This window comes from Amaranthus tricolor, chromosome 12 (assembly GCF_026212465.1).
Source record: "Amaranthus tricolor cultivar Red isolate AtriRed21 chromosome 12, ASM2621246v1, whole genome shotgun sequence".
In the NCBI taxonomy this organism is placed as follows: Eukaryota; Viridiplantae; Streptophyta; class Magnoliopsida; order Caryophyllales; family Amaranthaceae; genus Amaranthus; species Amaranthus tricolor.
Window position 1 is genome coordinate 7,280,001 of NC_080058.1, and position 13,938 is coordinate 7,293,938.

At 32.2% G+C, this 13,938-nt stretch overlaps 2 protein-coding genes across 4 annotated transcripts in view; both read left to right on the forward strand.

Moving 5' to 3' along the window:
- LOC130796875 (FRIGIDA-like protein 5) overlaps positions 1-3,330 on the forward strand; it is an 18,891-nt gene extending 15,561 nt beyond the window's left edge. For both annotated transcript variants that reach the window (XM_057659296.1, XM_057659295.1), the window contains exon 7: positions 2,788-3,330. In XM_057659296.1, coding sequence (XP_057515279.1) covers positions 2,788-3,204 — 417 coding nt within the window. In that variant the 3' untranslated portion in view covers positions 3,205-3,330. The remainder of the gene's footprint in view (positions 1-2,787) is intronic.
- A 3,190-nt stretch (positions 3,331-6,520) lies between these two features.
- Positions 6,521-13,738, forward strand: LOC130796876 (uncharacterized). 2 transcript variants are annotated; one of them, XR_009038767.1, is made up of 6 exons: positions 6,527-8,074; positions 9,667-10,290; positions 10,503-10,672; positions 11,376-11,748; positions 11,945-12,109; positions 12,810-13,738. XR_009038767.1 is itself a non-coding variant. In XM_057659297.1 (5 exons), the coding sequence occupies exons 1-5, from the start codon at positions 6,634-6,636 to the stop codon at positions 11,983-11,985; spliced, it is 2,649 nt and encodes an 882-aa protein (XP_057515280.1). In that variant the 5' UTR covers positions 6,521-6,633; the 3' UTR covers positions 11,986-12,304. The 2 variants fall into 2 exon arrangements, 1 of the variants encoding a protein (XP_057515280.1); XM_057659297.1 differs by lacking the exon at positions 12,810-13,738 and having other exon boundaries at positions 6,521-8,074; positions 11,945-12,304.
- The last annotated feature ends 200 nt before the right edge of the window (positions 13,739-13,938 follow it).

Here is a 13,938-nt window from a genome sequence, read left to right on the forward strand (position 1 = left end):
TTCATCAAGCAAATAACAATCATCATTGAGAAAGCACATTAGTATGGGACACACTACATAGCATAGCCAACAACACAATATTTTCGATAAGCATAAACATCATCAAAAATAATTAAATAAATGTTAGAATGCTCATGAGTTAAGACCACGGATTGTCGTCTTGCGTGGCCGCTTTGGCTTAGGTTCCACCTTGTCAAGTAATGCATAATCCTCCTCATCTGGTAAACCGTAGTACCAAGGTGGGGGTTCTTGATCAGGATCATCAATAGAATTTAATTCCCAACAATTCAAATAATAATGATCATACCACGAACCAAAGGTATTATCATATTTCATACATTCTCTTTGGACATCAGTTAATGAGTCGCACGATTTTTCCTTTGATACTCTTGCATGTTGTTTTTATGTTGATATATTTATGTTGCAATGCAATTGTTTTTATTGTACCCCATGGCAAACGTCTATTTGGTTCTTTAGACAAACTAGTTAACTGTTGTACAATTAACTTTCTGGTCTAAACTGATAGTTCCCCCATATAACCCACTAGTTGCTGTCTTGATGTTTGCTGTTGGTTCAGTTCAGTTTCTGTTTCCTCCTCTGTTAATGTTTGACTATGGGTTCCTCTAAAGTCAAACTGACATCTATGTTTCCATAATTTTCACTTGTGTACTCATCAATCATCATAAATGTCATATTCAGAATCTATATTAAGGTTTTCAAAGTAAGAAATAAAAACCTCAATATCAGGATTAATGAATTCCTCTTATTGAACTTGAACCTCAGCCATTTGCTATTTTTGATTGCTTGTTGTTGGTTTTGTAGAATTGATGAAAGAAATAAGATTGGATTTAAATTCTTATGAACAATTTAAAAGGGGAGGACAGCAAATGAAGGAATTGAATTGAAGAAGTGTTGAAGTTTTATACACAGTTTGATCTATTTATAGACAGATCAACTGTGTTGAAAATTTAATGTTGACTTTTGTGTAAAATTTTGTACTTTTGGTGAAAATTTGTAATATTGGAGGGAATATCTAATATTTGGGTGGGAAAATCTTTTTTGGGGGAAATAAATCTGAAATCAGCTTTTATAATCTGAAATTATGTTTTTAACCTAACAACCTATTTTCCTTTTTTTTTTCAATTAACAATAATAAAACATTATACTCTATAGTGTAAACAGTAAGCTACATTGTAGGTCATCACTTTTCTTAATTTATGTGCCCATGCATTTGTAGCAACAATTACTGAACAGAGGAAGTATATGTATATATATATATATATATATATATATATATATATATATATATATATATATATATATATATATATATATATATGTATTCATTATGAGCTCTAGATTTATGAATTGTTTGTTTAAGGTTTGTAGTAAGGACTAAGGATCCACTAAGATAATCTAGGTGTACTTATATGGAAGCAATGATGTAGCTCATACTAATTTAAGCAAACATTGTTACATTGTCTTTTAATTGTAGCCACTAGCTATGGTCGAGATGATGATGCACTACTTTTATCACTTAGCTAATTTAGCTTTGAACCGCGTAAATTTTATAATCAGCATAATTCTGCTCATTTAAGTGTTTTCGATTGCTGGTAAAATTTATACACAGATGTGATCCAAGTTTAAACATGTCAAAACGATTAGGTGTGCGGGTTTTGGGTTGAGTAATTTTTTTTTGGGTTGGGTCAAACTTCAGTTCAGGTTGTTTTACGGTTTGGGTTGTTTCGGTAATGTTGGATTTGGTTGGCCCAATGTCAAGAGTTCATTTTTGAAAATTCTTGTCACTAAATTTTTTCCAAAATCACTTCAGTGATGGAAGCGTGACTTAAATGGTTATGTAGTGGATGCTTCAAGACTCGGATATCTTTTTCTAGGACAGTTATTGAGGATATATTTCATGGGGAATTGCGGATGTCATTGGGACCTTAGATATATTTTAAATAAGGTTGGGAAAAGGGAAGATGGGTGTTCATGATATTTTGGGCCTTTTGGCTGGTTATGAACAGTTTTATGGTCTATATAAACATACAATTTGAAAATAATTCCTGAATAAACAAGTAGTAAAAAACAAACAATAAAGCTTATTCAACTAGTGATCACTGATAATCTATTTCTTCCATATTTTGTTATTGTTTTATGCTTGATACCCTGTCATCTTGAGCTTAGCCCTAGTTGGAGGAATGAATTGAACATTTATATCTCATCGTTTGTGGGTACATTTAATTCAACCTAGTTTCTTTCTATTGAAGGCTTGTCCCAATCTTTTTCTAGCAGAGATGGTTGTTGTCCGAAGCAAATTTAGTCTCCTAATTCTGTCATCAATTCATCTCTCGTCTTTTGTTGATGACCAAATGTTTTTTGACATCAACCACGTTGACGATTTGAATCATGATCAAAAAGAATCCTATTCTAAAAGCTGTCTGCCCCTCGTTTGATACGTCCTTATCAGTGTTTATTTATGTCCTTGCTTGATTATGCTTGTTTGTGGATTTTGTGGTTTCAATCCTCATCGTCTGGCAGAACTGTGAAGTTTCTGGTAATTTCATTTGAAGTTGTGTAAAAATTTTACCTTTTCCTGTGGCGACCGATCATTTTACTCAAATGTATTCAAAGGTTGTAGATATTGGTCTTGTCCGTTCCTGTTAAGCAATAGGACTGACATTTTTGTGAAATGTTTCTGACCGATTTTTTTTTTAATACAATTTTGGTACTCGCACTACTTGGTATGGTGTAGAAATTATGAAATACTTTTTCCTCTCATTGCAGAAGCGAGCTGCATGTCTTGAGGCAAGCAATCTCCGAGATTTAATAAAATGCATTGCCAGTTTTAAGCTCGAGTCTCAATTCCCGCCGAGTTCTCTTGAACTGCGCTTGAAAGAATTGGAAAAAGAGAAAGAAAGGAGTACCAGTGCAGAACTTCGTCCAGAACAGCCGGTAAAGCTTCCTCTTCCACAAAAAGCAGCTTCTGTACATCATGATAGGGAATCCTCTGCTCAACATATTCCCCGTTCATTTGGACATTCAGCGACAACTGCCCCAAACATATGCCCGATGTGGGAACATGGAACAATGCCTGCAATGAATGGCCCAGGTTATGGAGTTGGTCCTTGTTGGGGTTCTGATCTGCTTACGCTTCCTGAGTATTCGGAAGCCTGGCATTTCGACCTCATACCATGGCTGTAAATTTTATTCATAAACAAGGGAAGGGGTTTTGACTCTTCAAATGTAAATTAAATTGGAACTGGTTTATATATATTTATCTAATTGTCCATCGTTTCTTTTATTTTTATCGTTATTTCTATTTTTCTATCCATCGATCTATCTAGTTGTTCATTACATTCGTAGGGGATTACTGATGAGTGATGAGTAATTAGTAACGATTGTTGGATTAATAATTAAATTTTAATGATGATTTCATAAAAGTTTTTGGTTGTATTATAAAATTTTTGTCCAATGGAAATAGAGTTTATTTTGATTTAATTTTCTTGCTTCATTATAAACAATATTTTCAACTACTGTTTTTCACTTTAAGCATTATTATTGTCATCTAATTTTATCTTAAGGTAATTTCTATTGATTAAAATATTTTATTTGGTTAGTATTTTTGTGTATTATGTGTAATTTTGATTTATTAATGCTTTTTAGAGTTAAGTTGAATTTATTTATGTAATTTTTGAAATTTATATTTTAAGTTTGCTAATGGTCTGGATTTATGGTTATTTTTTAAAAAATAACCTCTTTTAAGGTAAATATATTGTGTTACTAGAATAGCAAATTTGAACGATGAATATGGATGTTGATTTTATACATAAATTGTTTATTGTAATTCAAACACGACTTTAGATGAATTAAAAGTTGACACATCATTAACATATGCATAATCACTCGTGCATGAGTTATTCATCAGGAAAGTCTTGAGTAGTACTTGGTCTATTCTGGGACTATTCTTCGAAATCTAATCACATTTTTTTTTGGTCCGGAAATTTAATCACATTTAGGTGGTGAATGCATGTCTTCTTTTCTGTTCTAAGGAAAATACACAACTTTTTTTTCCATTATTACGTAGGGTACGTATGTAGATTAAGAGAAAGAAAAAAAAAAAAAAAAGAGAAGAAAAGTCTATCTAGTCAAAAAAGAAAGCAAAAGTAATATTATAAGTAGGCATTTAGAATATTATAAGTACTTAAATACTATTTGATGGGCATTAAGTATGTTGTACGTAAGCATTAAAGATATAGTAAGTAGGCATCAAAATAATAACAATAAAAATAAAAAAAAAGAATTATTATTATTTTAAAATTATATATATATATATATATATATATATATATATATATATATTATTACTTGGAACACTTTTCATATTTAGATATTCCATATTACTTACAACATTATTCTTTTTGATAAACAGCAACTATACAATTTTCTATTTTTACCCGTAATTTATCATTATTAATCTTTATCTTTTTACTTCAACTACCTTAATTCATCCATACACTATCTACTTTCAATTACTTTAACAGATTTTTTTCTAAAATGGAAAAATTATTCAGCTACCCTTCATAAACCCATGTCTCAATCCCATTATATATTTCTTATTTACTTCCTATGATATTAAACCCTAATTCTGATCACCCCTATTCGTCCAGCAATCTTCCTTGAGTAATCCCACAATCAAACCCTTATTTACCTATTATGCATGTGATAACATGAGTAGAATATAATTTTTGTGGGTTTATCGGCATTCTTCATCTTCACATGGATTATTGTTGGGTTTTATTTGGTTGATACAAGAGTTGAATTTGGGTTATTGTTGTATGGTTTTTTGACTGTATCATCTTCATTTTGATGCTTTCTCTAATCAATTTTTGGGGATTTTTTGGTTGATCAAATTTTCTGTGCTTGTTCTAATTAGATTTTGGGGGTTTTTTTTGGTTAATCTCATTTTTGTGTGCTTTTTAAAATCAGTTTTTGGGGTTTTTTTAGGTTGATCTTATTTTCATCTGATTTTAAGTTTGTAATTTCAATGTAAAAAATGAGGATTTGAAGAACCAAAAAATAGGATTTGCGTAAAGTAATCATTTTATCCCTCCCATTAACAAACCCAATTTTTTGTCCTATTGCATGAATAAAATCGAATATGTTGGAACCCATGAGAAAAGGGTAAAATTGTCATTTTGAAGGGAAAAATTTTTATTTAAAACTTGTGCCTCACTCCAATTTGCAACTGAAAGTAGTATATATATATATATATATATATATATATATATATATATATATATATATATATATATATATATATATATATATATATATATATATATATATATATATATATATATATATATATATATATATATATATATATATATATATATATATATATATATATATATATATATATATAAAAGTAATAAAGTTGGCACGGTTCACACTAAGCACACTTCGCACTTGAACTTGACCATATATATATATATATATATATATATATATATATATATATATATATATATATATATATTTCCAAAAAAGTAATAAAGTTGGCACGGTTCACACTAAGCACAGTTCGCACTTGAACTTGACCATATATATATATATATATATGTATATATATATATATATATATATATATATATATATATATATATATATATATATATATATATATATATATATTTCCAAAAAAGTAATAAAGTTGGCACGGTTCACACTAAGCATAGTTCGTACTTGAACTTGACCATATATATATATATATATATATATATATATATATATATATATATATATATATATATATATATATGCATTTGCGGACATATATTTTTTGTCGTTATCCGCCCATTTTTAAAGCGGGCGGAACCCACGGATAGGCGGGTATTTATTATATATAAAAAGTAAAAATATAATAAAAAGTATAAAGTAAACTTTTAATAACAATTAAAATACAGTACATCGTCCAAAAATACTCAAATTACATGAATATAAACATTATGTTGGATAATCCAACAAAAACATTGCATCATCGATTTATCTTACTACGGAGTACGAAATCCAGACATATACCTCTATAATCATAATAAATAAAAAATTATTAAAATAGATATGAACTCTAATTACTAAAGTTGGGTCAATAGTCTAATAATTTCATAATCAATAGAATTAATTATTTAATAATTAATATATTAAACTTAGCGGGGACGGGTATACCCGCATGTATTTTTTTTGACGTCACTATCCGCTTATTTATTTTGACGGACGGGTATTATCCGTCTAAATTTAAATTTTTTTTGAAAAATATTGTCCAAATTTATCCGTATTTTAAGGTGAGTGGATCAAACCTGACGAGTAGCCCGCGAATGAACATCTAGTTTGATTCAATTTTCTACACCAAGACAAAATCCGCCACGCCGCCACACTCTCCACGTCAAAATAATTCTCGGATAGGACCAAAAACTAACAGCCCCTATATATATTATATGTACATATATATTTCTTGAACACAAGTGATTATGTCAAATTGTGTCAATCATTCTTCTTTCATAAACTCTCTCTTGCGTCCATCACTCAGCAGATTTTGAGGGTTTCAAATTTAGTGCAATCTCATCATCAGCAATGTCTGTCTCAGAACAGACTTCCAATGATCTTAGGGCATCAAAAATGTTGATGCATAAACTTGGTGAGACCTTCAAAGATTTCCAGCGTCACTCTGCTTCAATCACCGAGCTTGGCGATCAATGGCAGAATTTACAGAATTCTTTTTCTCATACTCAGCGGTCACTTGAGATTCGAATCAATGAACTGAAGACGAAGGAAACAGAAATTGAGATGATGAAAGCAAAAGTTCAGAATTTAGAGAGTGAGATTAATTTGAAGAAGAAGGAATTGATTTTAGAAGGGAATTCGTTGAGTGATAGAATCAAAATGGTTGAGATGAGAGAGAATCAAATGAAGGAGTGGAAGGAAGTTATGGAGTTAGAAAAGACGGCGATGTATGAGCGTTCGAAAGCAATTGGTTTGCGAGAGAACATAATGAAGCAGCGTTATAATGTGTTGGAGAAGAAAGAGAAGGAGTTTTTGGTGGACTTTGAGCGAGTAAGAGCTATTGATGTTGAAGAAAAGAGGGTCGCTGAATGGGAGAAGGCTGTGAAGGAGAAGGAGAAAGAACTGAATGTCAATTGGAGTGAATTGAGTAAGAGGGTTCTGGTTGTACAGAATAATGAGCGGAGATTCGAGGAGGTTAGAAAAGAGTTTGAATTGAAAGAGAAGGAGATGGATGAGATATACAATGCGCTTGAGTTGAAAGAAAAGAGAATCAATGAAGAATCCCAAAGTTTAGTGAATGAAAAGAAGATGATTAAGGATCAATGGAAGCAAATCGAGTCAAAAGAGAAGGGGATTGAGGAGAAATCTGTAGGAGTTGAGAATTTGGTTGATGAAAAGATGATGTTGAAGGATCAATTGAAGGTTCTTGAGTTGAAAGAGAAGGAGATTTTGGAGAATTCAATAAGGGTTGAGAATAAGATCAGAGATTTTGATGAGAAAACGAAGGCCTTAGAGTTGAAAGAAAAGAGGGTCAATGAGGAAATTGAAAATTTACTCAATGAAAAGAGGAAGATTAAGGATCAATGGAAGGAAATTGAGGAGAATTCAGTAAGGATTAAGAAAAAGGCCAGAGATGTTGATGAGAAAACAAAGGGCTTGGTGTTGAAAGAAAAGAGGATCAATGATGAAAAGAAGATGATGAAGCATCAATGGAAGGAACTTGAGTCAAAAGAGAAGGAGATTGAGGAGAATTCAGTAAGGATTAAGGATAAGACCAAAGATGTTAATGAGAAAATTAAGGCCTTAGAGTTGAAAGAAAAAGAAATGAAGGAATATTTTCAAGAGATGGAAATGAAATTGGACTTGAAAGAGAAGAAATTTGATGAGAATTGGAAAGAAAAGTTTTTAATGCAGGGGAAACATCTTGATGAAGGCTGTCAAACTTCAGAATCAAAAGAGAAGCAATCAAATGAGCCTTATCGACTCGAAGGCTCCACCGAGATGCAATTGGGTGAGCATTACTTGATTTAATTACTCTCTTCCAAGGAGTATTCCCTGCTTTTTTGATCTAGACTAGAAATGCAGGATTGATAGTATTGCTTTTACTGAAATAAAACTTTTATCTATTGTAATGATATGAATTATGATCTATGTGAATTGTGAGTCTTTTGCGACAGTGATTTGTTACTAGATATTGATACATCATGTTTAATTTTCATGTTTTTGGTGAATCCATTGGGGGGGTTCTATTCCTGCTTGAGGTGCATTTGATTACCTAAATACATGCCTTTTTTTTGATGTATCTCGGATTCATTGGTAGTGAAATAAATGCCATTCCTTAACATCATCACCATGACTTAGTTTCTACCAATCGTTAAGATCATTAATCTCATCATACATAAACACCAAAGGCCTTCAGTACTATTGATCAATGTGAGATCGAGGATGTTCCAACAAAGTTATGGTGTATTTATTTTTATAATTTATGGATTGATTACTAGTTTCTACTTTGATTTGTACCTAGATATCATTTTTTTCAGATAAAATACATGATTTCTTCCTAGATATTGATACATCATGTTTAAGTTTCATGTTTTTGATGAATCTATTAGGGGGTTTCAATCCTGTTTTAGGTTCATTTGTTATCTAAATATATGGCTTTGTTTGATGTATCTCGGACTAATTGATAGTGAAATAAATGTCATCCCTTAACGTCATTATCATGACTTAGTTTCCGTTAAGATCATTAATCTCCTCTAGGATAAACACTAATCACTTTCAGTACTATTGATCAATGTGAGATCGAGGGACGAGAGAGTCCAAAAGAAATATTGGTGTGTTTTTTTTAAGTTGTTGGTTGAGTGCTAGTTTCTACTTTGATTTTTATCTGAATATTACCTTTTCTGATAAAATACATGATTTGTACGTTGATATAGATAGATCATGTTTAATTTTCATGTTTTTGTTAATCCATAGGGTCGTTTTAATCCTGTTTTAGGTGAGTTTGATAATCTAAGTAACGACTTTTTCTTAATGTATCTCGGACTCATTGGTAGAGTTTCTTTTTACAATACTATTGATCAATGTATCGAGGAGAGTCCAATAAAATTTATGGTGTGTTTCTTTTTTCAAAACGCGAAGTTCTAGTTTTTACTTTCATTTATACCTAGATATCTTTTTTGCTAGATAAAATACATGATTTGTATTTTGTACCTAGATATTGATACATCGTATTTATTTTTCATATTTTTGGTGAATCCATTGGGAGGGGGGGGGGGGGTGTTTGATCCTGTTTTAGGTGAATTTGATGATCTACTTGGCTTTTTTTTAATGTATCTCGGACTCATTGATAGTTAATTAAATGCCTTTTTTTAACATTATTATCATGACTTAGTTACTCTCTATCTTTTAGATCATTAATCTTGTCTCACATAAACACTAAACTCCTTTAATGCTATTGATCAATTTGAGATCCATGAGCATCCAAAAGAGTTATGATGTGTTTCTTTTTTTGAAAAATGTTGTGGGTTAAGTGCTAGTGTTTACTTTGATGACCTCTACATAACCTCATTGATGACTTGTTTTCGCTGTTTTCATGTTTAGTGAGCAGAAGTTCGACACCTGTGAGTCACAACCTACCTGACTCACATATCTACCGAATAAGAAGTGAAGTAGTACGTGTTTCAGAGTCATCCTCGTCGCATATCACTAGTAATATTTATTGCTTATTTCGAAATATGGATGCAGAAGGTATTAGATCATATCTAATTGACCATGTGTCAGAGCTAAATATTTTGCAAAAAAAGATATTGGATGCTCTTAGATCGTCACCTGATTCTGCAAAGATTGTTCTTGATGTCTGTCGAAGTCTCCATATAAAATTTCCAAACAATCAAAATGCTGCTAATAAGAGTACCTGTATACTTCTGTTGGAGTTGCTAACAGAGTTATCTCCTTCAATTGCACGTGACGTGCAGGATGATGCAACATTTATTGCTGTTTTTATGAAGGCTTTGATGAAAGATGGGAAAAGTGACACTCCCGCTGACATATATGGGTTTTTACAGTTTTTAGCTGCCTTCAAATTGTCAAATGATTATGACAAAGAGGAGCTATTCGACATTTTTACTGGTTTATACAAATCTATTGCGCCTTGGCATGAGGTTTACCGGCACAAGAACCATATATCTTTATGCGATACATTAGGATTTCTAAATAGGATTCCAGGTAAATAGTATATTTTATTGGAGTTTACCAATTTTAGAACTAATGTTTATTTTAATACTTGGCTCGAAATATGGTAAAAGTCTACTAGTTTGCTGAGTCTCTGTTTAACCTACAAATTTTATTTTTGCCTATTCTATGGTGATAATTCCAATTGTCTTTTATATTTATTACTATGTTTTCTGATTATCCCTGAAACTTTTTACTATGAGCAGATCATGTTAAATATTTACTTCAAAAAGGGGCATGGCTTGCAGCATTTAAGTTCATCTGTGTTTTTAAGCTAGAAAACCAGTTTCAACCTGTGCCCCTGTTAAAAGATCGCTTGACCCGTTTGAAACAAAAGCTGAATGAAAAACTCAAGGATAGATCGTTTAGATCGAAGGTATTTACACTTATCTAAATCTTTTTGAACTTGTGCATAAACTCAAACGTAGCAACTATGTTTTGGTTGTCTTGCTCATGCAATCCTATGGCAGCGCGAGTTTGGATGCTTAACAGAAATTTGGGCATGATCTAGTTCATTTTTTGGTTGATATTTCTGTTTTTTTCACTAAAATCTTTGCACATCAATCAATATTTATCAACACACGTGGACTAGTTTAATATTTAAACATGTGAATAGGTTCATGGTATATTTCTATACAGGTAACTAGTTTCGAGATCACAATTTCTGTTATCAAAACAACACATTGTAGATGGCACATTGATTTTGATTGTTGTAGCCACATGAAAAGATAGTAAGGGTTTGATAGATTTGATTCACTTGCAGTGTGATAAGGCGTTCAGTATGATCTAATCAGCAATATGTTGTTTCTCAAGGGTCGGTACCTAGTATGAGGATCCCTTTTGGATACTCTACAACTTATTTCAGCGAAGCAGGAATACGTACTTATTACCATTATCATTGTTTTGTTTTGAGGGTTGGGATTACAAATGAATGAGGAGTGACAGAGTTGCTTGCATATTTGTCTACTCTTGTCAATTTATCAATTCTGTGATTTTCCCCTTTGTTTAAAACTGAGGATGTGATTATGTTTGTCTAATGCTTCCGATGAACTAACTATCACTCTTTGATTTTGTTGCAGATTGAAGCTAAACAGATGGAACTGGAAACTCTCACACTTGTGACTAATTGCATAACATATTTTGAACTCGAGTCAAAATTCCCACCTGATCCCCTTTTCGCACGCATCAAGGAATTGAAAATGGAGAAAGAAAAGAGGCAGCCATCGTGGAAACGCAGTGCAAGCTCCGAACCCTGTGCATTTGAAACAAGTCTCAGACATCAAGAAAAGCGACCTCGTGTGAGAAACACTAACCAAATAGCAGATTCGGATAGGGAACAGTTTCCTCAATCTGCTGGTCATGCAAGTCATAGCATCCCAAATGCACATAACGTTGATCCTCGCTCAGGCTCTGCCTCGCTGGTGTCTACTGGAGAAACACCCTGTTCCCATGGTAAGGCTAATGCCTGTTATCGTTTAATTATGCACTCATAACCCTTTTGACGGACTACTAGTTCTTGAGACTTATACTAATCCTTGCAATGATGTATTTCGTTCCACATTCTCAATTGAACTGTTAATTGCAATGGTTAGTTTTGTCCACCATACTCAATTGGATTTTGATTATGTTTTCTTTTGCATTCGAGTAGGGAGCCATCAAGCATGCGACGCGCAAAATCTAGGAAAATAAGTTGCTGGGAGCTATGATGTTGAGCTTGTTTCAAGCCTCAATTTATTTGTCTTACTGAACTTGGATTTCAGTTTACAAAGGTTTCTACATCAAAAGTGCTGGCAAGTTCTGCTGCCTTGTTGAGGTGACATAGTATAGACTATAAGACTGGTCATTTTGGTTTCTCTTGCATGTTTAGACAGGAGATTTAGTTTGTCAAATAGCATTTTTACATGTATATCATACAAAAACTTTTTAATAAATTTATACATGTAAATGCAATCTAGTTTTAGAATGATTGGATTATTTTTAGAATTTAAATACTTACAAATTAACTCAATATTTAATGCTTTAAGAAGTTTTCCTTTTTGTACTTTCGGGATGTTAAATTTATATGTAAACGTAACCTAATTTAGAATGATTGAATTATATTTAGTACATTAATGCGGGATATTATTGTTTGGATCAGAAGAGGAAATGCGCAACGAAGGATCATTAACTTATTTTATTTTCTCTTGTTTGTTTTTCAAACTTTCCTTTTTTTTTTGTCCTCTCCCTAAAAACTCTTTCTCAATTTGAACAAATTCGAAGATTTTTCATTGCACATTAATATTTTTTAATTTTTTAATTCAATGATCATTAACTTATATCAAATATGTAAGTTTACTCATCTTTAGATTTTCTTGAACATGATTTAATTTTTTAATTGCATTAATTCAATGATTACTACTTTAGATTTTTGTAGTTTTCAATTTTGTTTATTACTGGGGTTGGATCTTTGACTTTCCTTTTTTACGAAAAATCTGGGGTTTGATTTTATTTTTCTTCCTTTTTGAAAAATCTAGGGTTCGTCTTTGGTTTCTTCATTTTCCACGAATTTCGGGTTTGATCTTGATCAAAATGGGAATATTGCAAAGAATCAATGGAATACCAAAGAGCAAAACATTAGACTTTAAGCTGTTGCATCTCCCGACTGCACAATCAGCCATGCAAAAAACCAGCAGCAAACTTATTCCTCAATATTAAGCAGAAGCAGACCAACTTCAATCGACAGCACACCAGCAACCTGATACCAGGACTAGCAGTATCGAAGATCTGCTCGAGCAGTAGCTGCATCCATTGCAAAAGAGCCATCAGAATACGCGTCTAAACACAAAAGGCAATCAACAACAACGTCAAGCATCACCGAAGCACATCAGTGCAGCAGAAGTTGATCCTACTGAGACAACTAGCAACGGAGGCCAAGACCAGTAGCAACTCGACATGATAGAGATGCTCATCCGTAACAGCAGAAACATCAGCAGCGTTGCTGATTCGATACAACCCAGCAGAAATAACAGCAACATAACACACCTAGCATATTAGTCAACCAAACAACAGTAAACAGTCCACCATTTGAGCAGCATCCGAGATAGCTACATGCCAAAATTGACTCCATAGTGTACAACTGCAGAAGTACATATTGTTTTAGGTGTATATATTGATAAATTTATTAACGGGCTTGTAAACAACAAGATCTACATCCGAGAAAAGTTGGTGGTATATAAACGTAATGAGGTTCCATTCTAAAATCAACTTGTATTAAGAGAAGTAGCATATCAAGTGTATATGTTAGTTAATCTCTCTCTAATATTTTGATGTGGAATCAGATGTGTGTTATTTTAACATATATAACATTACTTGAGTGAAAAGGCATAAAATATGAGGAGTTGGACCACTATTGAACATTTAATGAATCTATGCTTGTGTAATACACTAATGAGGATTCTTGTGTGTTTAGTTCTCCATTATGACAATATAAATGTTTGTATGAGACAGTCTTATCGTAAGATGCGTCTTATATCTAGATTAAATATGTTATGGAATCAATGAGCTCTAATTTAATGGGCCAAGTCAAAAAGGCCCAAAATCCATAAAGTCATTTAATACTTTAAGAGAGCCCACCTCAAGGATGAAATTATCAAAATAACCTTG